The sequence below is a fragment of the Vicugna pacos genome, chromosome 2 (genome assembly GCF_048564905.1).
Source record: "Vicugna pacos chromosome 2, VicPac4, whole genome shotgun sequence".
Classification (NCBI taxonomy): Eukaryota; Metazoa; Chordata; class Mammalia; order Artiodactyla; family Camelidae; genus Vicugna; species Vicugna pacos.
The window spans coordinates 103,783,589-103,808,087 of NC_132988.1; the positions used below are offsets into that span (position 1 = coordinate 103,783,589).

At 38.6% G+C, this 24,499-nt stretch overlaps 1 protein-coding gene and 1 long non-coding RNA gene across 7 annotated transcripts in view; one reads left to right on the plus strand and one right to left on the minus strand.

Moving 5' to 3' along the window:
- Nucleotides 1–14: 14 nt before the first annotated feature.
- Nucleotides 15–5,985, plus strand: LOC107033783 (uncharacterized). Of its 2 annotated transcripts, none has more exons than XR_001459310.3 (4): nt 15–101; nt 373–527; nt 1,216–1,304; nt 4,973–5,985. It is a non-coding gene; the product is annotated as an uncharacterized lncRNA (long non-coding RNA). The 2 variants fall into 2 exon arrangements; XR_012062311.1 differs by having other exon boundaries at nt 5,618–5,985.
- A 2,080-nt stretch (nt 5,986–8,065) lies between these two features.
- ZCCHC4 (zinc finger CCHC-type containing 4) overlaps nt 8,066–24,499 on the minus strand; it is a 42,056-nt gene continuing 25,622 nt past the window's right edge. For 2 of the 5 annotated variants that reach the window (XM_072945593.1, XM_072945590.1), the window contains 7 exons: nt 21,970–22,120; nt 20,180–20,280; nt 14,494–14,615; nt 14,186–14,261; nt 12,422–12,473; nt 11,776–11,920; nt 8,066–8,745 (listed from right to left, as the gene is read on the minus strand). In XM_072945593.1, coding sequence (XP_072801694.1) covers nt 8,610–8,745; nt 11,776–11,920; nt 12,422–12,473; nt 14,186–14,261; nt 14,494–14,615; nt 20,180–20,280; nt 21,970–22,120 — 783 coding nt within the window. In that variant the 3' untranslated portion in view covers nt 8,066–8,609. Of the gene's footprint in view, nt 8,746–11,775; nt 11,921–12,421; nt 12,474–14,185; nt 14,262–14,493; nt 15,381–18,557; nt 18,673–20,179; nt 20,281–21,969; nt 22,121–24,499 lie in introns of those variants that run through there. The other 3 variants (XR_012062321.1, XR_012062326.1, XR_012062323.1) reach the window with 3 other exon arrangements.

The window sequence follows — 24,499 nt, forward strand, 5'->3', positions numbered from 1 at the left end:
CTCGCGATAACACGGCGGCGCGGTCTCCGTGCGCAGGAACCCCTTCGGCAGTCTCTGGACCTCCGGTCCTCAGCCCTGGCGGCTCCACCACCAGTGGGAAGGTGTTTTGTTTTGTTTTTTTCAAAACCCTCCTGCCCAGGCAAAACCCCTGACCGATTAAATGAGAAGTAATACAGGATGGGACCCAGTATTTATTAAAACGCTCTAAAGTGCTTCCAATTTGCAGCCAAGGAAGGAGAGCCCTGCTCTAAAACGTCCGACACAGACAAATATCTTGATTCTTTATCCAGTTTAAGCCTCCCAACTATTTGGTAGTAGCAGTCCCACCATAATGAATGAGGACCGTGAGCTCACCCAGGATTTGTCCCATAGCTATTGGAGCATCTACTGTACGAAGGAATGCGCTTCACAGATGCACGGGACATGGGCTCAGTCAGCCTGACAGGACGTCAACCAGAATCCATCTGATGCTTCTCGCTACAGACACATTTAAATGTGTTAACTTGTTCAAAAGTCCCACAACCAGGGTAAGAGAATGTGAGAGTATCATTTTGAACTTAAAATCTGTGGTAGAAAGTCATCTATACCTCTCACTTCTTTCACTTGTTCAGAGGAGAAAGGCGGCGGGATCTTCAACTTTCAACATGCCGCACCTTCCCGCCTTCTATCTGGATGTAGCCGCTGGGAGGTGGGTGATAGAGGTAGACTAATTCGTTCAGCAGCAAATATTCGAGCACTGCTTTCCGCCAGGCACTGTTTGTAACCCTTGATACTCACCCTGCTCCCTTTGAGAGCCTGGCTTTTTCCCTTGAGTTTGCTGCAAACAATTTAGCACGTCTCCCAGATTCTTACAGAAGCAGTATTCTAAAGTGAGAATGGCCTTGCCTTTGTTATCATGAAATGCATTTTGGATCATTATTTAACGTTCTGGGGTGGTATATGGTTGCTAGCATAACTATCGCCACCTTGGGCGAGTACAGTTCCTCCTGTCCTTCCACTGACCTTACCTAGGACTGTGATGTGTGGTAAATCACTTCTCTGTCCTTAACGGCTTTGTAGCTAATAGATATTGGTTAATAATCATTAGGACCAGGTGGCCTTTATGCTCTGTTGGTCCCCAATGATGAAGACCTTCCCTGACTTAATTTTGGCACTCACAAGACTAGTTACCCACTCATAAATCTTCACTTAGGAATGCACTTCCTGTTTCTCTAGGTGAACTATAAAATTGTCCCAGTGGCCCCTCCGAGGTGCTAAGTGCAGCTGCAGATGCTTCCAGATCATTGTCCACCGGATCCCACCCTGTAAGTTTCTCTAAAATAATCAGATCCATTGATGATACAGAGCTGCCTGCCTCGTTTTCCCGTCTCAAGACACCTTCCCCATCCTCCAACAGGCGGCAATAGATAATCTAAATGGTGGGGGACTAATATCTAGCTGCTTAACAGTCTTATCAAAACTGAATGCCCATTTTTCTCAACTGTGTCCTTGAATATGAACCTTCATATAACACATGAAAAGGACTGTTGTTAGAGCTATACACTCACTGCTAGGAGACAGAGAACAACTACTTGCCTATTATGAAACCTTCACAGAAGAGTATGAATTTCCCACAAAGTATGTATAACACAGGAAACAGCATAGGTGTGGAGTTGCAGATGTGGCCAGGACACTACAAATAATTTTATGTGGCCAAAGCACCTCGTTTGTGTCAGTGGGAATGACTGTTACTGGAAAGGTTTCAAAGCAGCCATAGGACAAGAGCTATGAACACAGTGTTTCCAGCCTTTTCTTTTTCATACTGTCCCATAAAGGAGATTTTTGGCTTTACCCACTCCGTTTCCTTGCTCTCCCCATTCTCTAAGGAAAACACTGCTTTGTCAAACTGGTTTACTTGCGCTTCTGTGGCACAGAATCTAGAGGGAAGGGGGGGAAAGGCCCAGGGATCAGGCATGGGTGGTTTTTAAGGAGGCAAGGGCAGGAGGTATAAATGTACAGAGACTGGGAAGTGGGGAAGTGGGGAGGGAAATGAAGAGAAAACAGACTTTAAGAATTCCTATGCTGTGTCTCACCTCTTCTAGTGCTTGGGGGAAAGTGCAAAAACTAGCTGGTTTGAAATAACTTTTTGGTAGCTAGGCTGTTTCTTTAATCACTAGACCCCTTGGGCTAGCTCATGCTGATGGCATCTTTCCACGTGTTATAATGACATGGGGTTGGATTTTGAAGGGCCCGGCAGCTGCCAACAGAGATTTATAATTTGCAGAGGGGCGTGTTGGTGACAGCGTCACATTGGTTCACTGGTTATTCAGGACCTTAATTCTTGTGATGAGGCTGATGTTGGGTTAGAAAGGAAGGACTGACTGAAGGTGTAAACATGGCAGGAAGACTAGTTGGGCAAGGGGGTGGGGGTGTGGGAGGCAATTCCAGACACATTTCTGAAGTAGAATACCAAGAACGGATTATTGATCAGATTGGGAGAATGAAGGCAAGGGCATCGTCAAGACTGAGGTTGTATATGTGGGTGCGCAGACTCAGGTAGCAGAGAACTGGTTGCCGTTAGGTGTGGTGGGGTATGAGGGAAGTATGAGGGGGGAGACAGGGAGAGCAGACCAGAATGAAGGGGTGTAGTGAGGACCATGTTCAGGTGGAGGTGGGTGTAGAAATCTATCTGTGACGGCCAAAGGCAGCTGGGAAGGCAGGTTTGAAGAGCAAAGGTCAGGGCCTGAGCAAAGATGTGGGATTCAGTATACAGAGATGGAAGTTGGAGTTTTGTGGGGTGTGACTAATCTAAGCCGTGTGAAAGACCGTTAATTTGAGGGGTCTATTTTGAAGTCATAAAATAAGTGAAACACACAAAATAAACAAATTGACTGAATTTTCTGGAAAAAGAAATCAGTGTTAGTGTTGGAATCTCTCTACCTTACCATGGTTGCATTCATTAGGCCACAGAAAAAATCCAACTCAAAGTGGCACAAGTAATAACTAGAATGTATTGGCTCAAGTAAATTACAAGTCCGGCAGTAGGGCCAGCTTCAGGGCAGGCTAGATCCAGCAACTTGGTGTCACCGGGGACCCAGCTCAGGGTGTGCATCACCACAAGGCTGCCTCCCCTTGTGGTCACTGGAAGACTACCAACAGCACCTGGAGCTACAGGCTTCCTCATTCAGAGGAAGACCAAGAGCCCCTTCACCAATCACATGACTAAAGTGCTGAGCCTCATGTGATTAGACCAGCCCCTATTCTGAGCCTCACTGAAATCAACCACAGTTAAAGGGGATGGAATTATGCCCCATAAAAAGTCCTCCCTAAGAGCAGAGAGGGAGACTTGGGTATAGCTCAGGGGTAGAGCACATGCTTAGCATGCATGAGGCGCTGGGTTCAATCCCCAGTACCTCCAGTTAAAGAAAAAGAAAAAAGAACAAGAGAGGATGTCAGCCTACTCTCCCCCAAATCCCACAGCAGACACACAAAGGAGAGGTTGGAAATGATGGTGGCGAAGCAAGCCATCAATAATATTCAATACGGCAATCAATCATTACTACTCAAAGGGTAGTTTTAGGTACGAAGTACATTTGGGAGATATGGGTCTCAACTGTATCAGTTCGTGTTTTGCTTGTCTCCCGTGACCACTTCTGTTGCTGTTCAGAGACCAACTCATGTGATTCCTATCTGGGAAGGAAAAAAGTTCTACTAAGAGCTACAGAACTAGTATTTATATGTATAGGAATTCATCCTAAGGAAATCAGATTTGGTTCTAAGTATGTTTATCATAGACTCATTTACAATAGTGAACAAAACTTAATTGTCCAACCATAGGAGGCTGACTGATTAAATACAGTACATCCTGAAGAATACTACTATGGTTTTAGGTATAAATTGATGTTCATGACATGTTTATGAGAGAGGATTACAAAACAGGATGTTTTTAGAATTCCATTTTTGTGGGGGAAATTTCAGACTGTCTAGCCATTTATACAAGAATCTACCTTTGGAAGAACCTACATGTCAGCTGTGACAGTGGTTACCTGAGTGGTGGTGTTAAGAGTAACTTTTCATTTTCTGTGATTTCACCTAGCCCGCGTACTAATTGTAAAGTTAATAGGCAGTAACTTTTGTTTACTTTTGTCCTCTGTAAGCATGCAGAATATTTAGGCTATCTCTAGTTTTCTCCCACTCCTCTCCTCCACATTTGCAGATGAAGAAACTGGCCTTGTCTATTCAGGCTGAGTTTCTTAGAGACCACCAATGTCACACTTCCAGTCTGCAGGGGCATCAAACAACACAACAGTAGGAGAGTCTGTGACTGTCCAGCTAATAGGATAAAACTCACCCCTCAGATCCCTGAGATCTGCTTGTTCACTTTTGGTGCTTTTTGCCCTCAGTCTTGCTGAGTTAACATTTATACTAAATCTCCTGAAATCAAATAGTAGGGGTCTTATGTTCACTTCATTGCAGTGATGACCTGACTGACCCTCAAGTAACGTAACCCATGTCCTAATGTTCCAATTAAAATCAAAGCAGTCAAGATGGATTTTCCTTTGCCTTCTATTTGAGCTTTCCTTCCTTAGGCAGCTGTACGTGTGTCAGCATCTTACTATCAGGTAGCACAGTTGGGTCTGGAGGCCTAAATGGCCATTTCTAATCACTCCATCTGTATTTTTGAGCAGCTTCTACCTGGAGGGTGGAGAACGGAGTTAGACCCGGCACCTGCTTCCCAGGGTGGTGGGAGGAGGGATGGGGCCATGAGTACTGCAGCGGGTCGACCCTGGTATCACCGTGGGCAAGACACAGCCTGAGAGCCAGTGGACGCTCACAGGGATGTCCATCCACAGCCCCCTGCGATCGGCGAACTTCTAATCTACACAGGGAAACAAGCACAAGAAGTTCTAACACAGGGCTTGATCTAAGTACCTGAAAAGAAACTGAAATAGAAAGACACACAAACACATGCCTATTTTTATTTCACTGGCAGGAGATGCACTATTCCACTGGGGACACCGACAAGGACATCGTGCAGGAGGTGGCATCAGACCAGACCTTTTATAGACTGATTTTATATTTTAAAACGATAGGCGCACCTTGTTTAATCGTGCTTCACAGACACTGTGTTTTACAAACTGAAGGTTTGGGACAACACTGTGTTACCAGGTGACGGTTAGCATCTTTTAGCAACAAAGTACTTCTTAATTCAGGTGTGTGGGTTTTTTTTAAGACAATGCTACGGCTACATACATAACATACATAACAGACTACAGTGCAGTATAAACATAACTTTTATATGCACTGGAAAACCAAAAACTTCATGCAATGGCCTTCACTGAGATATTAGCTTTACTGCAGTAGTCTGGAACCAGATCCACAATCTCTTTGAGGTCTGCCTACAGTCAGACTTCTCCCAGATGCCTAGTATTTTATAGATTGTTTTGAAGAGGGCAGAAAGCAACTTTTGTGTTTTTCTTAAAGTAACCTTGAAAGCTGAATTATTCTAAGTTTAGAAGCCTCCAGATAAGGCTGCCAATCTTGCTCACACCACACATCCCAACATTTAAACCCTCAGTGTTGGGATTGCCCTCCTATTGGCTCTGAGCTCCTCCCAATATTGTTTTTTTTCTTCCAGCCCTTCTGAGAAAGAGAGAAGAGCAAGTCCTCTCCATATCTTGGGCATGCCTACTGTTAGGGACTGAACTGTTTCTCCCCAAATCCATATGCTGAAGCCATAACCCCCCGTACCTCAGAATGGGACTGTATTTAGAGACAGGGTCTTTTAAAAGGAGACAAAGGTAAAAGGAGGCCATTAGGGTGGGCCCTAATCCAATGTGACTAGTATCCTTGTAAGAGGAAATTGGACATGCATGGAAGAGAGACCATGTGAGGACACCCTGGGAAGGCAGCCATCTGCACGTTAAGGAGAGAGGACTCACAAGAACCAAACGTGCCAACACATGGATCTTGGACCTCCAGCCTCCAGAACTGTGAGAAAATAAACTGTTGTTTTCACCACCCTGTCTGTGATTTTTTGTTATGGCAGCCCTAGAAACAAATACATCTACTGTCTGAAAATCTCTAGAAAATTTCACGCTTTCATGAAGTTTTTAATGAGCACCTATAATACAGAAGAGAGACATAAAATACGAAGTGGGTACTGACAGTAAGAAGCTGAAACCTTTTGGAGAAACAGAATCTGTAAATGTAATCACGGAACAATACATGAAAAGTGCCTCAAATGTGGTGCAGAGAGGAAGGTGCTGGCTGGTATCAAGGACTCATGTGGGACTTCCCAGAAGAGAGTGGGGCTTGGGCCACAGCCTGAAGGCTCCTTAAGACTTTAATGATGGCCATATGGAGGGAAATATTCCAAACAAAAAGAAGAGAATGGGATGAAAGATAGGGGCATACTGGAGAAATAGATTAGTCTAAATTTCAGACTAAATGTAGGAAAAAAAAAATCTGATCATTCAAGGCCTACAAAGTAACTTTGTATTTTATTACATTTTGTAACATAAGCAAGAAGTAGGATGAAATTTAGCTGTAGTTATTTAAGAAAAATGTCCTTTAAAAAAGTTTGGAAAGTTTTATCTGTCAAATTTCAGGGATTTTCTTCTATTGCTGTTTCGACTAGGTATCTTAATGTTCAGATATGTCGATTTCTGATTAGAACACATGACCTCTTGTCCCATCACACTGTATACCTTCCAGAGACAGTTTTACATTCTACTACTTTATTCTCTGAGAAAAGAAAGAGGTTAAATCCTTAAAATTAGTATTAATTGAACACAAGATCAGAACCACCAAATTTCCTATTTTAACTCTCTAAGAAAGTAGGAAAGTTTTAAAGTACAGAATTCCTGATTATAAGTAACACCCTATATGCTCAATTCTAAGATGGACTTTTTTTCACATTTCAGTATTTCTGAAATAAAATACATCTAAAATTTAATATGTACATTAATGAGATAGAGGTGTTTGTTCCCCAAAAGCTATGATTACATTGGTAGTGTGTTCTACAACTGAAGGTATCTTAAAACTAAGAAAATATGGTGATGATAATGACCACTGGCCATCAGAACTCAATTCTTCAGCAGTCATGGTCCCCCAAGTGTCTGAGTTTCTGGGAGATTTCAACAGATTTTACCACAATATCATGGACATCATGATAGTCAGGGAATGTCCATGTGTATGCCTCAATCAGAGAGGGGAATCTCACAACGATTCTACAAAGTTCATACCTCATCCATGTACCTGGAAATCTGCCCCTCCTATAGCAACCCATGTTAAAAGAGGGGCAAGAGAAGAGTTTTGTGAGACTTGTTAAGTCTAGAAGCTTAGCTCATCTTTTGATGTCACCTGATCTACCAGAGCCACATTTGAGTATTCCACATCAGGCATCAAACCACCCTAACATAAAATACCAGATGGAATTTCAATACCAGATGGAGGCAGTTCTTCTACCTTTATTCACAGGGCTCTGGGTAAGCCCAAGGAGAGATGCCTCCAAACCTGCTCTCAAACAGGTGTTCAGAGGAAAAGGAGAAAAATTACTATGCAAATGCAAGCCATTCAAGACTTTATTCAAGCTTAAGCAGATAATGTCAGATACCTAGCAGAGAAATGGGGAGATGAGCTGTTTGTCCAAACTACTCCCTTCAGCACCATGATCCTGGACCACCCAGGGACCGGTGATTAACACCAGTGCTCCGTGGACATCTGATTCACTTCTCACCAGTAACAGGAGAACTGAGAGCCAGACACATGCGCCCCATTTAATTTAACCACAAAACAAACCCAAGTGTGAATATTATTGTCCCCATTATAATAATGAAGAGTTAGGGGCTTCTAGAGAGTGAATGACCTGGCCAAGGACATACAACCAGGAAGTGTGAAAATTAGAGTGAAGAGTCCCAATCACCAAAGTATCCTGCCTCCTGCTACCACTTTTACAAAGAGAGAAAAGCACTGCCTAGCTTAAAAGACACTGAGATGTCAGAGCAGGTCATAATTCTAAACACCTCAGTCATTCAACAAACATTTAGGTGATTCTATACCATCAAAGGACAACTGCAAAAAGTATTTGAAAAATAAATATTTAATAATAATATAATCATAATCTTTATATCTTTAGACTCCTTTGTCAAAATTCTTTCCATCATCTTCAGATTCTGTCTAAAAAATTATATTTCTCTTTACAAGTGGGGCTTAAGCTATTTTACAGTATTTTAATATTTAATTTAAAATATCTAACTTAACCTACTCCTCTGTTCAATATAAACAAAGCTTTAGGTTTTCATCTTCATTTTCTTCTTTCTTTCTGCAAAAGAATATTCTATGCCCATTCTTCATATAAAAGAGGCTAAAACAATACAACTGGAAGAGATTTAAAGAGAAGAAAAGCAGAGAGAGCTAGTAAACTAGCTAAGGATGGAACAGGTCCCCAGGTCTCCCGAGGGGCTGCTGGGGGGGTCTATAAACCAGCAAATGCCACTTGCCTGTTCTCAAGCTTAGAAAGGTGCATACCTTTGAAAGCTACAGAATTTAAGTCCGGCGTGGCACTTTCAGAAAATGGCATCAAAGGTTGGACTGTAAATCTTTCTTATTCTCAAGTCACTGGACATTTAAGAGCAAAGATATTGATGGGCTCTTTCTCTCCTTTTCTTCCTCCTTGTAACAGATGTATGATTCATGGACTGTCCTTTAGTGGTCTCCATTTTCATCTTATTGCTTTTTCTTTGCTTCTGCTTTCTGACAGCTCTGAAAAACAAGGTGCTAAATTATTTTGTAGAATGAGCACAGTGAATTATGTAATTATGTTGAAGTTTAATTAACTAGCTAACCAAATTTAAAAAAAAAAACAGAACGGAAAGAATGTACTGTATTATACGCATAAATCCTCAGAATCCTAACCATAATAACAAGGAGATAGAGGCCTGACCAAGCAAAATGTTTGGGAAAAGAAATTCCTTTGACAGATGGCTACTACAAATTTAGAACAATCTATTCAGGACAAATACACCACAGAGGTAAATAGTCAAGTCAGTGAGTTAGGAGGTTTTCTGTTGTTGATAGTTTTTTGGGTTTTTGTTTGTTTGTTTGTTTGTTTTGGTACATCTGTAATGCTCAACTCAGCAGCACTTCAACCTCCAAATCCCTGAATTACATTTTTCAGAAAAAAGACCGGCAGTTAGCAGTGGTAGAAAAATGAAATAACACGATGGGAAAGACTGACGACACTTAATGAGGCCCGTCTTACAGTCCTAAAGCTAATTTTCCCTTCCTCAGGAGATCTAAGTCCTGACAGGTGCCATAGAGAATGTCCATGTTTTGTGGTCTCTGTCTTCTTGAAGACTAGCTTCAACATGAACAAGCTTGAACTCACTCTGTAAAAAACACTAAACCACACCAGGAAAAAAAAACAGATCCTCTGCTGCTGGTGCTCACTGAACTTACAGGCAATCTGCAGCTGAGAAAGATCACTGGTCTGTTCACTCACTTTCTCCAAGCTAGCAGAATCATGCCATGTACCATACCACGAACAAAGGGATGGGCCAGGCTGCCAGCACGGCAAACGTGGACACCTCCCATGGCTGCCCAGCCACATCAACCATTAGACTCACTTCTCCTAAACTACCACAGGTCCTCAGGAAAAGCTTCTTCTTGATCTTCCCAGGACCAAAAGCCGGGAAAGAAGCATCGTAACCAAGATATAATCTCCTAGTGGACCAAACTCAGGCCTCACTTTCTGTTCACTCAGCATCTATGTTGAGTGTTGGGAACGCAAAAATGAATGGGTACAATCTTTAACTTCAGGGAGCTGGAAAAGCAGATGTCACCCTTCCCTTTCTTTCCCTCAAGTTTTCTTTAGGTTAAGAAACTGAGGCTATGAAATCATCCAGTGAGGAAGCAGAACCAGCTTGATTCAGGGACTTGTGCTCTAATTCCCTTGATACTACGTACTCTACTATGAATTATTCACGTATGTACAATGCTAAGCATATAGTAATCATTAAATAACTACTAGCTATTATTAGCAGCTCCACATGACTAGTATTCATAATTTTGCCTGACAACTTTATACTTTTCCATATTTAAGGTTCTGCACTATGGTCTGGGGCATCCCATCAGTTCAAAATAAAACAAAACAGTCACCTTTATACTGTTTTGTGCATGTTATTTAAATCTCCTTTCCCTCCAACCATTTTTTAAAAGCAGGAGAATATCCTGGTAAGTGATTATTTAGCAAATTTAATGAAGTATAATCACTTGATGGCTAAAGTCCTTCAACAGTGATAAACTGAGTAAATCAATTGTTTCATTTTGCCTTAAAATTAAACTGACCTAGTATTTGTCCTCTAAAGAATATGTATTTGTATAACTGATAAAATGAGCTCTAGCCACAAGAGGGAGCCAGCATCATTCCAGTTCACAACCAAAGGAAAATTAATACCAAAGAAAAACAAATTATCGTAAGACTATAAAACACTTGAGATGAAAAGCTCTTTTACACCGTATATGCTAAAAAAAAAAAGCTATTAAAATTATTTTTTACTATTATAAAGAAAAAATTTGCCTTGTCCATTTCATTAAAAAAATTTTTTGAAAACAACACCTAGTGATAACTGTTAACAGAAGTTTAGGCGTCTTCTCTGAGAGAAGAAAGTAATGCTATTTAAGAATTATCAGGTATACCACATCTGAAGGGGTTTCCTCTTTGAATTAAACTTGAAAAAAATCTAAAAGATACTAGCTGATTTCCCTCAATGAAAACAATGTATTACTAACAAATAGACTAGCCAGGGCTATTTAACAACCAATGAAGAGCCTACAATATATTACCAAAATGCAAATTCAGTTTCCATGGGTCATAACATCACAGAATCAAAGGCTAAGCATGTTACTAACTCCTTTTTGCAACCAGAATTACACTGTAAATAGTGCAACAAACCCAGACCAACACTTTATTAGGTTGTATTCTATTCCTGAAGATTCATAAGGAAAAATATTTTCTAAGTCTTTAATATACCTCTTTAATTAATTTTTAAAAATTCCACTTCTGCCCTGGATTACTTAGTGGAAATAATTATTTAAAGTAAATCTGATAAAAAGTAATGGAAAAGGCAGTTTTAAATAGTAGGCAGGATTCAAATGGCTGGGCTTTAATGGAAAAAATAATTTCCACTGACCAAAAAAACCAAAAATAAACAAATAAATGGAAAAGAATCCTAACACAATCGTAAGTATTTACTAAAGCATCAGACACTCCTAACACTAACAGATGTTTTTTCTTCATCACAAGTCATATGATAGCTCAAAACTTACATCCTGATCTCAATTTTCATACAATGTTAAACCTGGATACCTGGTTTTCACATGAGTAAAACAAGAGGACACAGTACCTATCATCCCATTAATTTAAAAGGTAAAAGTGCAATCATTCGAGTTAGCCCAGTTGAAAACAGCAGTGGTTTTTCTAAGTATGCTGTTGTCATTGGTATAACTTTGCTTCGAATTATACAACTGTATTATATAAATCATATTATATAGGAAGTTAGACACTTTCCACCTTGTATTTTGGTTATCTTCATGTCCTCTCTGTAAAATTTTAAGGTCTTTGACTCATCTTCATATCCTCCCTCCCCCATCTATGCAAATAATACATAATAGGGAAAGCACCAATTAATTTAGCACTCCTGAATCCTCCAATTATTGCATACTTCTTTGGATTGCTCTGTACAAATACACAAGGAAAATGTTTCTTCTAATAAACAAAAAAATTCAACTAACTTGTCAGCTTTCTTAGATGTAGAGATGTTAGGACAAGTACTACGTTTATGATCTAATTCACCACAAATAAAGCAGCCGTCTTTAGGACCTCCGCAAGAATGATCTGGAAGAGCACAGTGATTGCAAACGTTACAGTGGATCCAAGCTGTAAAATAAAAATTAGGTTTTAGAAGAGGTTCATTTAATATAATTTTTCATTTGATTAACCTTTATGATAAGGAAGCATGAATAATGTTTACCTCAAATACTGTGACAGCTTTGCACAGCTAGTTATAATTTGGCCAAAGAGGCCAATGTAATAAGGTTGGAATCCCATGTAAACCAGCTAACTTCTTTCTGATTCATGGCAACAAATTCAGCCCTTCCTCAGTGAGTCCTGAGCTTAGAGCCACCAACACAATGGGGACCAGCTGAATGATACTAAACCCTGTTAAAATAAACCAAACGAAATGCCACACTGCAACAGGGTAGCAGTCATGTCTCTCACATACGTTTTGGTAATTGTAAAAATTAAAAAGCTAGTAAATTAATGCAAGTCTCTATATTAATTTTTTCTTTCATAAATATAGTTACATAAAAATCCTGTTAAGCTGAAGAAAAACAAATGTTTCCGTAAGATCTCAAACACTAAAGCTTAAATACTTACAAGGCTTCACACACTTTTTGCAGAGAAAGCAATGGTTCCATTTCCTGCCATCCTACAAAAACAATTTTTAAAGTATGTTTAATTTGTCATTAAAAATCAAGTTCCACAATTAAAAATTAAAATGTCTTATTAAAAATCTGTGTAAATTATTCATTCCTTATTTCTCACTTTCCTGGGCTTTACAATTAAATACTTTGATTTTAATTTATGCATTTCTCCACTCAACCCAAATCTCTTCTTGATGGGCCCCAATTTCCTTAATGCTAAAACTGGGGGATTTAGCTAAATGATCTTGAAAGTCCACTCCAGATCAAGGAACACAATTTGCATAAAGAAGGAAAAATTTCAAGAGAATTAATGATTCATAATTTGTATGTGTCTATCTGGCATAATCCTTTGTAACATTCATACTTGAGAATTTATTGTAATTTAGAAGGATAGAGATTACAGGTTACTATTTGGGTAACTTTAAAACTGTGAAATAAAACATACTTAGAGAAGTGCATGAAACAGATATATTCAAGGGATAGACGGGATTTCAAAATTGTAGAATAGATGAACAAGATTATACTGTATAGCACAGGGAAATATACACAAGATCTTATGGTAGCTCATAGAGAAAAAATGTATACTGAAAAATCGTGCTCTACATTGAAATTTGACACAACATTGTAAAATGATTATAAATCAATAAAAAATGCTTAAAAAAAGATATATTCAGTTTAATGAGTATTATAAAGTGAACATGGATGAACCCAACAGGTCAAGAGACAGATTACCATCAGCCCCTAGACATTTCCCCACACGCCCCTTCCCAGTCCAGCGTTCCTCCTTCCTTACTGAGAAACACCGATCCTGGTTTGTGTGATGGTCACTTCCTTGCTTTTGTTTATTTTTACCACTTATGTGTGCATCTCTAAATAATAAAACTGTTTTCCTCATTTGAACTTTGTAAGATCATAATTTTTTTTAAATGAAGAATAACAGATTAATTTCTAAACCAATTGGAAATAAATATAATCAGATGTGTTACAATAGTTAAAAACCAGTATAACCAGTAATGAAATTATAAAGTAATGAAAAATGTACTTTCCAATAGGTATAAAAACGCAGCCTTTTCTTTGGAGAGTATTATGTGCTTATTAGTCAACTAAACTTCACATGTTCTTTCTGACTAGACTTAGTTAAAATAACAGAGTAACCTGAGGGTGATTCCACCTTCCTAAAAAATGACTAGGAAGTGTGTCCCCTGTGGTCCTTCCTCATCTGTAAAAAGCCCTACCTACCAGGGCTGTGTGAGTAAATAAGTTAGTCCATGAACAGCTCTGAGGATAGGGCCTGGCACATAAAAAGTGCACGGAGCATGTTATTAATTATTACTTCATCAGAACAGTGATGGTATCAAATAGTTCAATGCCTTATTTGAAAACGTCTTAATTTTGCCCTGAACAGTATTTAGCCCTCATTTAGTGCCTTATTTGAAACACTAATAATTTTAGCAGTCATACAGTACTGTATAAAAATAACTCAAATAATTGTTAATGATGATGAAGGCAACTAAGTATTTTTAAAAGCTTGCTGTGCTTTATAATTAGAGAAAAAATATTGTTTTAAAGGATAATTAATAAACAATAATACATTAACACTAGTTACAATGTTAACAAAACAATAGGAAACAAATGCAATGAAACTAGTAAACTAAAATAAAACTGATATATTTGAGTAAAACTAATATATTTGAGTTAATTCTAAAGAAAACTATACCTTGGATGTGCAAGAATTACAGTGTTCACAGTGCTGATTCTCTCGAGAAACATATCGCTGACAGAGAGAGCAAAATCTAAGGAGAAAGTAAAGACGTGGAGAAATCAGCTGCATGTACTTATTGAGATTCACACAGTAGATAAAAGTTCACATGGGATTTGTTAGAAAAATTGGGTGTAATTCAAATTAAATTCAATATAACATTATAGGCCAACTAAATGAGTCAATATTAAAAGCATTGGGGGGTTAGATATATGGAACTTTATTTTCAGGGACTTATGTATTTCAAGGTCCCACTGTGATCTTACCTGTACCCTTCCTCAATAGGAAGGATTATTTTGTTGGGTGGAATATTGGTGAAAATACGCACAGGAGACTGTTTCCGTCCTGTCTTTCCATGTTTATAAAGTGCATGATTATCATAATCTACCTAGAAAGTTAAAAAAAATTTAAAAAGAAACATTTCTCAAATGAGTCAACATTTGTTCAGACTCTTTAGCCAATAAATGAACAAAGTGATGCCAAGAAACAAATCAAATCAAAATACTGAATAAGAAATTCTTAAAAGAGTTTATAGCCAGCCTTGGAGAGGCCTCTGTGGGCAGCCAAATTTCATTATAAAAAAGGTGAAATTTGTTATGACAAATTCATGCTACCCCTAGGTAAGAGAACAACTCTGATCTTTTATCCAACGCAATAGACTCTGCAATAAAGGCTATTCTGTAATTAAGAATGTAGCTATCGGTGTTTTAAAAAACTCCACCTTGAAGATCTGTGACAACTTGGTTAGGGCTTCTCATTTGTGTGTGTGTGAAATTCACTGCATGTCAGTTTTCTGTTCCCCAAGGCTCAGTGCAGCCTCAGTTTGGCCCTCCAACATTACTCTCCAACAGAGCCAGATTTGGGGGCCAGGCAGGGGCTCTGTCACTCACTTGTTATATGACCTCAGGTAAGTTTGCATCATTTTCACCTGGAAAAAAGAGGTTACTGATACTTACCTTAGAGCTGCTGTGAAAGTTACATGAGGCAACGTATGTAAAGCCCAGAGTTCAGGGCCCAGCACATCGTAGAGATGGAAGGATGGAGATGCAGAGGGAGACTCGTAACCTATAACTGTTCTCCCCACCATGACTATTTCAAACGTTTACCTCTCTCCTCAAGACCCCTAACTCAACTTTCCATTTCAGCAGATTATCTGGAAAGTAAAATGAAGCCAACAAGCATGATTTCTACTAGCTTCTTGCTCCCGTCTCCTTTCCCACCCTATCATCTACACACAGTCTCAATCTGGTTTTCAACCTGCTATGAACACATCTGGCCACTAAGTCCGTCTTCCTTCAGATCACTAATTCTCACAGTGTGGTGCCTGAATCAGCAACACCAGCATTACCTGGGATCTTGTTGGAAATGCAAATTCTTGCCCCACCTAGGGCCTAAGAACACAGAAACTCTGTGGGTGGGGCCCAGCAACCTGTATTTTTAACAAGCCCTTCTGGTACACTAAAGTTTGAGCACCACTGATTTAATTACATACAGGACTATCATGAGATTTTTATAAGGTTAATACAGATAGATCCCAACTTTCGAGTAAGTTGTTATGAATTGTTTGGATTCTAAATCAGATTACTCTTAAGAATTTACAACAGAACTGGCTTGCAAGCTAGCTATTTCATGAGAGAACTACAAAAATGTAAGGATTTGGCGGCAATGGAAAGAGAGGACTTGAATGGGAGATTCCCAAGCTCTCCCAATGGCCATGCCAATGCCTGCTAGATTTACAGGTGAACAAATTTAGGAAGACTCATTAATAAGCTTCAGCAGTGGGGAAAAAACCCCGAGGATGTTCTGCACAATGAGCACGCACAGGTCGGCATGGTGAGTCCGCAGTCTAGCATAGCGATGTAACAGCTCAGTGCTTACACAGAAGTGTAGCATCAGAACGCGGAGAGGAGAGGAGGTTAGAGCACATCCGAAGCCTTGCATTCAGTTGCTACATTTTAAGAGACTCATTAATAAAACCAGTTCATTTCTATTGAAAGTAATGGGAATAAAAAGGATTGATAGTTTAACAGATTGGGAGTGTTTATTCAGAAAAGAGAAGACAGGGAGGATCTGATGGCTATTTTATAACAGAAAGCGTGTCACGTGGAATAGAAATTAGACTTACTCTTTTATTGCTTCGGAAAACAGAAGTAGGTCCAATGGTTAGAAGTTAATAGGGAGCGTATTTTATCTCCATATGAGAAAATTTTCTAACGATTAGAGCTATTAAATAAATTGAGTTGCCTTGTAAGGCTGTAGGACTTTGCTCACTGAAAGCATTCAAGTGAGGCTGGGTGACTGCTTGTCATGAATTTAGTGGAGAGGATTATTACACTGGGAAGTTAGCCTACGTTACCTCTATGCTTCTTTCCAAATTTAAAATTCTATGAATATATGTTACCTATTACAGGCTAAGATACAAAAGTAGATTTTACTACAAAATCACCTTTAAAATAGTGCCTTAAGTAGTTTTCTTTTAAAATGACAAATTCATAATTTTCCCTAATGCACCCCCCTCTATGTACTCAGTAAATATATAGCACCTTATTAAATTCAACAAAGATATTTTGAACATTTATGAGTGTCATAAGAAAAAAATTCTTCCCAAGAGAATCTTATAAAGATTTTCATATGCTGGAAAAGAGTATCTTAGAAAGATTTTTAGTAAATGGAATATTCCATGCAATATAATAGATAGCAGATGGAAGAGAGGGGGAAAAAAAAAGAACAATTTCTTTATGGTTACCCAAGGAGTCGGAGAATGCATGTGTCAGGAAGGTGGTTGATTACTTGATTTTGCATAACCTAATTGAGATTATTATTATTTTTAAATGTGGGTTTGTTGTGCTAATTAACTATAAACATATGGTATGTAAAATGCATGCTGCTAGGGTAAATTAATGTACCTCTAACATGCATCCATATTTCATAGCTTCATCCACACAAATAAACCTCCTATGGAAGTGCTGTAAAGCAAACACAATTTTGCAAATTGCGTATCACTAGTGGTAGAGCTGAAACACCATTTTCCCATCATTATCCCTGACATTTCACTCACAATGATGATGAGAAGCATTTTCAAATAGAAAATTTCTCCCATGGAACTGATTAATGTGATGAAGTACTGTATAGAAATGAGGGAAAGCACAAAATCTCTGCAATTCCTAACTTTTAATTTTATCTATACGCAAATTACTTCTGCAACACAAGACTGAAACTAGTTATATGGAAACCAAGACATTAAAGCCAACAAACATTTATTCTGCACCTACTATGCTCCAGGTATCATGCTGGGAAGCAAAGATTAAATAAAAGAGAGTACATACTTGTATTTTCATAACTCCCTACATTGTATTCTGTTTAATTTCAGTATATTCAAAAGATCCCAAGTGAACTTTTCAGCTCCATCGACCAACTTCTATCATAGCAATAAGGTCTTTTAGTCACATTCCCCATATTCCATGTAACCTCTTGTTTTAAATATCATATATACATATACACACACATACATAAATGTGTGTGTTATTCCTCTTGTTACTTCAAATCATTGTTTTATGTTTATTAAATGTTTATTATACACTGAGTTTTGAGAATTTCACTTGTCATCTTGTAATTTACGATCATTTCTCAGAAATTCTTGTCAAAATATCTTCATTTCTGAAAATGAAACCAGCCTCAAAAATGTTTTCTAAACAGGATGATTTGTTAAAAGATAGCTTTAAAAAAAAAAAAAAAGGCAAAGACCTCTAGTTTTAACAATCCAGATAAATGGCCCAAATTAAGTAGAAACAAGAGATCATAGTGTGTTCAAGGTGGAAGGGTAATGATGAGCTAATTCAGATATGGTAAATACAGGACCTGAATGCCACCATTCCCTGATCCTGACCCGGACCCTGATCCTGTGGCAGACATCACTAATCAATCACACTACTCTCTGCCACTGAACCTGGGGTTCTCAACAAATTCTCCAGAAAGTCATTACCAATTTATCAGGCTTAGCTCTAAAAGTGAAACTTATCTGCCATCCGTTTTCTGGTTCAATCATTTTATTTTATAGGTAAGGAAACAGAGACCTAGAAAGATAAAGTGACTTCCCTCAAGATTAAATAGCTTCTAAAAGGCAGTGTCAGGACTCAAACTTCTTCTGACTCTAAATCAGAATTTCTTTTCATTATCACACCCCTCCTTTCTAATCCACCCTTAATAAAACTCTTGGTTTTCTAGCTCTTTGATAACTATTTTATTCTGTACTTATCAAGTACTTTATCACTGAAGCGTCTACAGGATTTGTATTTTATGAAGATTTGTAGTATCTCTGCCTTCCTCTTACCTGAAAAGTATTTCCCAAAAGAGATTTAGTGACTTTGGCTTTTTTTTTCACTGCATTGTGGCATGGGGGCTTATAATCATCTCAGGCAATGTCAGAAAGAAGGCCTAATCGAGGTCTGGGGAAAAAGATCAGTGCAGGAGGAGAGGAGACGGTCACATTTTTTATTTGATGAAGGTAGCTAATATAAAAGGAAAAAAAATGACCACAAAATGAAGTTAAAGTAACAAAAGAAAGGAAAGAATGCAAAAGGCCCAGAAAAGATAATAGTAATGAGTCCAGAGAAATTTTCAAAAAAAAAAAAAAAGTAGAAAAGTCATCAAAGGGGAGGCACAAATAAGGTTCATATATACCCTAGGAGACACGGCAAAATCCGTTTCTCCAACTGAGCACAAAATGGGCCGTAGTGTCCTTCTCTTTAGTAGGAATCTTGAAAAACAAAGATTTGTTTTGTTTTATAGGTTTTATTCTAATTTTTCTTTTCAAAGGTCAGCTTTCTCTGTATTGAAAAGGCTGCTGTTTTCATCCTGATACACATGGCCTAATTAGAATCTTTTTCACCAATGCACTGAATTATATAATTATTTTCAATAAGCTTGGACCTTGGAACTAGTCTCAAAACTAAAACTCCAATATTTCCAAAAGTTCTTTCCTAGTAACACAGGTTGCCTTAGCAAACAGTAATAGGTTACTCCACGTTAATCTCCCTCGTCTGCTTTATTCTGGATCTGCTTCTTTTGCCTCCTCGTCATTTCAAACTCTTGACCACAGTGAAAACTCACCTCCAAATGTGGATGAAACAGTCTTCTGAGGGACAGACAGTGTGTTTCCTAATTTTAATGTCCCAGATACTGTACAAAAAGGGTTTTACCCCCACTCTGGGACCAACTCAATGATAACAAAAATGTTACAAAAGAGGAAGTAGTGCCCACTTGGTGACCCCACGTGGTGATGGTGAGAACAGGGTTAACCTCAGAACCTGGGGAAATGAATCCAGGAGAGTGGACATTAAGCAGGAGAGGAGTTGAACGGCAGGAATGTGAAGGAGGAGGTCTAGTCGGTCTGCCGCCAGTCAGCACACGCACACTCACAGACAGATCTCAGCATCTCTGCTTCCCTGACACCCCGCGACTGTGGGCACACTTGTCCTTAGAGCTCCGTGCATCCTCTGAGCAGCAGAGTAAAGTGTACATGACATTCCACCCACCAGAAAAAGCGACTTACTTCTCTACAGTGTCCGAACAGAGAAGACCCACACCCCTAACGATGCTCCTGGGACACTGCAACTTTCCAGTGATGGTAAGAGATCAAGTCATTTGGTCTAAAACCTGCTGTACTTCACAACCACCTGGAAGGCTTGGTAAAATATTTTCTTCTTGGGGCGTTATCCCCTGATTTTGATTTAGCAGGTTTATTTTGCCTAAGAAGCTATATTTTTAATAAGCACCTTAGGGATTATGGACATTTTAGGAACCACTGCACTAAGTTCCATGTGATACAGTTTTAGAGTTTCATACAGCTTATAGTGTTTGCATTTACTAAAATTGAAGGATATCTTATCAGAGTGTTTATTTAAGCAGAATATCCATTCCCAACCGTGCCAGAAAACAGAATATTTACTATACCTGGTAATCCAGCATGCAGAAGCTTGGGAAAAACTGACAAATTCGGGATTCAAAAAAATAGGGGAAAATCCAGAATATAGGTAGTTCTTTGCGATTGTTTTCTAATGGATCACAAAAAAAGAGAAAAGAAAATAAAAGACTATTATTAGAGAAAAAATAAATTAGATAGCTATAACTGAAAAACATCTGGTACTGGGAGAAATTATAACCCTTCAATACATTTAAATCATACAAAGGAGAGACTATTAACCAGAGTGCCATTTACAACTTGACCTCTCCCAAAAGTCAACGGAAATGTTCTTTTATACCTAAACACAGCGACACAGGGGATATAGAAGTGATCTTTACATGCATATCACTATAGTCTAGGTAAAGGCAAAAGATATTAGGGGGAGGGTATAGCTCAGTGGTAGAGCACATGCTTAGCATGTACAAGGTCCTGGGTTCAATCCCCAGTACCTCCATTAAATAAATAAATAAACCTGATTCCCCCCCCCAAAAAAAATTTAGAAAAAAGATAGTACAAAAAAGGTGGGAAATTAAAAATGAGCATCACTTGGAAACACAAAGGTGGTCATGATGTGGTGGCAGGAATCCTGGACCAGAAGGCAGAAGGCTTTAGGTCTGAATCCTAGCCCTGCCACCACTCACCATACCAGTTTTCAGGGATGAAACCATCTTTTCTGAATCATGGAAGATTCTTATGAACAATTTTATCAAAATTAGTTTTTATGAGAGACAGGGGACACAGCTATTACTAACACAGCACCTGGAATAGACTGAGCACAATGCTAGGCACTTTCTACATGTTATCGCCTTACAATAACCCCTAGAGTTAGACAGTAATACAGTAATCCCATTTTACAGATGGGGAAAATGAAGATGCAAAATTTAAGCAATTTGTTCAAATTCATGCAGCTAATAAGCAGCAAAATTGAATGCAAGCCCACAAAGCTCTTTATTGCTTCCCCAACAACGACTTTATCCACTCTGGTAAGTAGACTTCAGAACCAAAAATAAGTAGGATACTTAACACCACGAGTCGTGTTTTAGATTTCATTTGCATTCTGTCCCAAAGCACACTATTTATGTGGCACAATTAATGGAGAAATTTGATCACAAATTCCTGACACTCTTACAATTTATTAACTTGCAAACTAGAAGCTAAAAAATGATTGTACCGACTAATTAGATAATTACATAAAATACTTTGAAGTCCTAAGCCAGTTTAAACTGAATATCCCCCAGTCATTAACCCACTTCTAAGGTCAGGTATCCACGTGTCACTGATAACCACTGTTAGGTTCCCAGACGTGCAACCTTCCCACACAAGTCTTGGCACAGTTTAGAGCTGTGGCCCAGAAGCTGGGTGTCCTCTTTGAGTTCTGGGTAAGGCTTTAGGAAGAGGGAATATAAGGCCCATGAGAGCAGAGATGAGTGTCTGTCTTGTTCACTACTCCATTCCCAGCACCTAAACCGTACCTGGAACATAGTGGCCATTCAGTAAATATTGAATAAATGTCAATAGTTCACTATTATTCTTCATATGCCCACCAAAAACAAATATTTTACCTATGAGCCATTTTAAGAAAACACGATTAGAATAATATGAAGTGTACCATGATGATAAAGTTTGCCACATCATCAAATAAGCCTATTTTTTAAAAAGAAGAGAACCTAAGACATACTCTATTTTATCGGTGCTCTGATTCACTGAGCTCTGCTAATATTTGACAGGAAGTAGATACATAGATACATGTTTATTTTGCAGTAAGTAATAAATTATACACCTTGGCTTTGACCTTCTTTCCACATAGCAATTAACTTCTTGAATGTAACAGCCAGAGGTTCAACCAAGCCACCAAAAGGAGGATCTGTCACCATAATGACTCCTTCACCTTTATCTTCCTGTAAAAATGTTCTGCATACTTCAAGGGCAGCCTGGAACAAATAAAAATTCATTTCTAAATTAGGACTAGAGGGAGGCACTTCATCCTATTCGGAAGAGAATGCATTAGGTTCAGACTCACTCTTCACACTGAAACTTCACCCAGAGTCCCTCAGTGACATCCCAAAGCCTTTCTCATTCAGCCCCCATAAGATTTTATCTTTGGGTTCCGTGATAAGTGGGTTTTTAGAATTGCAAATTCAAACACCATCACTATCAGAGGACTACACATTTCAAATGGTTAAATTAGCAAACTAAATTTAGTAACCTGAAAGAGAGAAACTCATTGCCCATGAAGACTATCTAAAATGCTAAATTCAATTCAATAAACAGAAACAGGGGCTGTGCTGAACACTGGAGACACAATGACAAATAAGACATGTTTCCTATCTGGTTTGTCCACCACCATAAGTTCTGTTTAATAAGAGCTACAAACTACCAGTTAAACATGCACACGTTTTGGGGTACCAGGTAAAAGTCAGGCAGATTTGAACATGCACAGTAACTAAATGAAAGTTCACAAATAACAGCGTATCCAGGCCATGCAACATGCTATTAACACACTTTCCCAACAAACTGATTGAAGTGTTTTTAGTAACTACAAGGTTAACATTAAAAACTATCCAGGATATTTATCACTTTCTGCTTTGGGAGAAATCAATAAGAGACAGAGCTATAATACTAGCTCCAGTATTGACTGATTTTGTAGTTGCTTTCAAGTGCTTATCTATATAAGCAAATCAACCCTACGGTATACAAAATGGCATAAGATTTTAAAGCTTAATAGCATCAAAACTTTAAAAAAACCTATATGTACTTTATAATAAAAATATATTGTTCTAGTAATAAATCAACTTAAAAGATCCAGTTGATGAAAGGATAAATCATAAATAACATCCTAATCCCTTTTCTCTAGGAAAGTCTTTATTAACTTCCTGCTGGAAGTCCTACAGCGAAGGATGGTGTCAAGAAGGTTAATCATTTTTCAAGTGCTGCCCGGCACTTCCTTAACCTGCCTACACGAACAAGGACTAAAAGTACAGATGATGTTATTGAAAAACCTTCAAATTCCTTAGAGTTAAAAGTAGAAAAAAGAAAATAAATAAGTAAGCGAGGCCTGAACTCTTAACCAAATTTAAAAAACATTACAGAATATCTTTTCCAGGTAAGAATCAATGGCGGAGGGTCCCATCCTGAGTGCTGGGGTCCTCATACTGACCACTTATGAGAAACAGATGCTTGCTTATGCCACCAGTATTGACAGTAACTTAACTGTTTTCTTCATCTCAGTTACTATGAAAAAAGTGCTTGGTATCTTAAAAAGCCACCGTCTCTACACACCTTAACCACCTTTACCATTAAGGCATGTGGCATTTTTTATTACCTGAAAGACTGTATTATTTGCTATGAAAAAAAGTCCTGTGCAGAAAACCCCTGCTTTTTAATCCAGTGGACTGTAAAGAGTGTAGTGGCAGAGGCTAAATCCTCAAAGGCGCCTGGTACCTCAAAGGCTCCTATACCTTCACAGGTGCCTAGTAGATACTTAAATACTTCAGTGATTGATTGGTAGATGGTAATCTCTACTGAGAACCTTGACTCAGGAAGTAGAGAGAAAAAGGGCTTATGGTAAAATCACTAAAACGATAGTTTTCTGTAGGTCATTTTCTACCGCGGCAGTGCTATTTAGAGACTGCCCCTAAAATATAGACAAAGGAGAGCCTGGGCTGGAATGACTATTTCCTTCTGGGAAAGAGTACGTGGAACTCAGTCGTGGCACCTTATTCCAACCATTTATTCTAGAAACCTATAAATTCTCAATAAAAGTTACACAGAATTTCATAGAAAAAGGTCATTTATATGTTACTTTCTTAGAATATATGAAATTGCTAGCCAACTGTTAGTTATTTAAATGTATTTTTACTCTTGTTATTGTTCAAAATCATTGTACAGTATTAAAAACAAATGCCTGACCCATTACTGCAGCATCAAGCAATAATATAAACTCAGTTACTTCCTCATTTGTGTGCCAGCACCAACTGCACCCCTCAGTTCAAGGCCCCACAGTTTCAAGAGGCTACACTGGACACGTGCATGTTGATATTCTGCCAGCCCCACAAATCCAACATTTACAAACCTCCCTTCCAAACGTCCCTACTCCGTTTTGAAGAATGAAAGATGAATCCAGGCCACACCCCCAAGTTATCTTTGACTTCTCTTCCAGCACACTTATCACCAAGTCTTTTTTTTTTTAAATTGATGTATGACCTATGACATATATTAGTGTCAGGTGTACACACAGTGATTACTCCAAATCTTTTTGTTTCCATCTGTGAAATGCCTTCAGAATCCACTTCTTTCCTCTTTTTTCCACC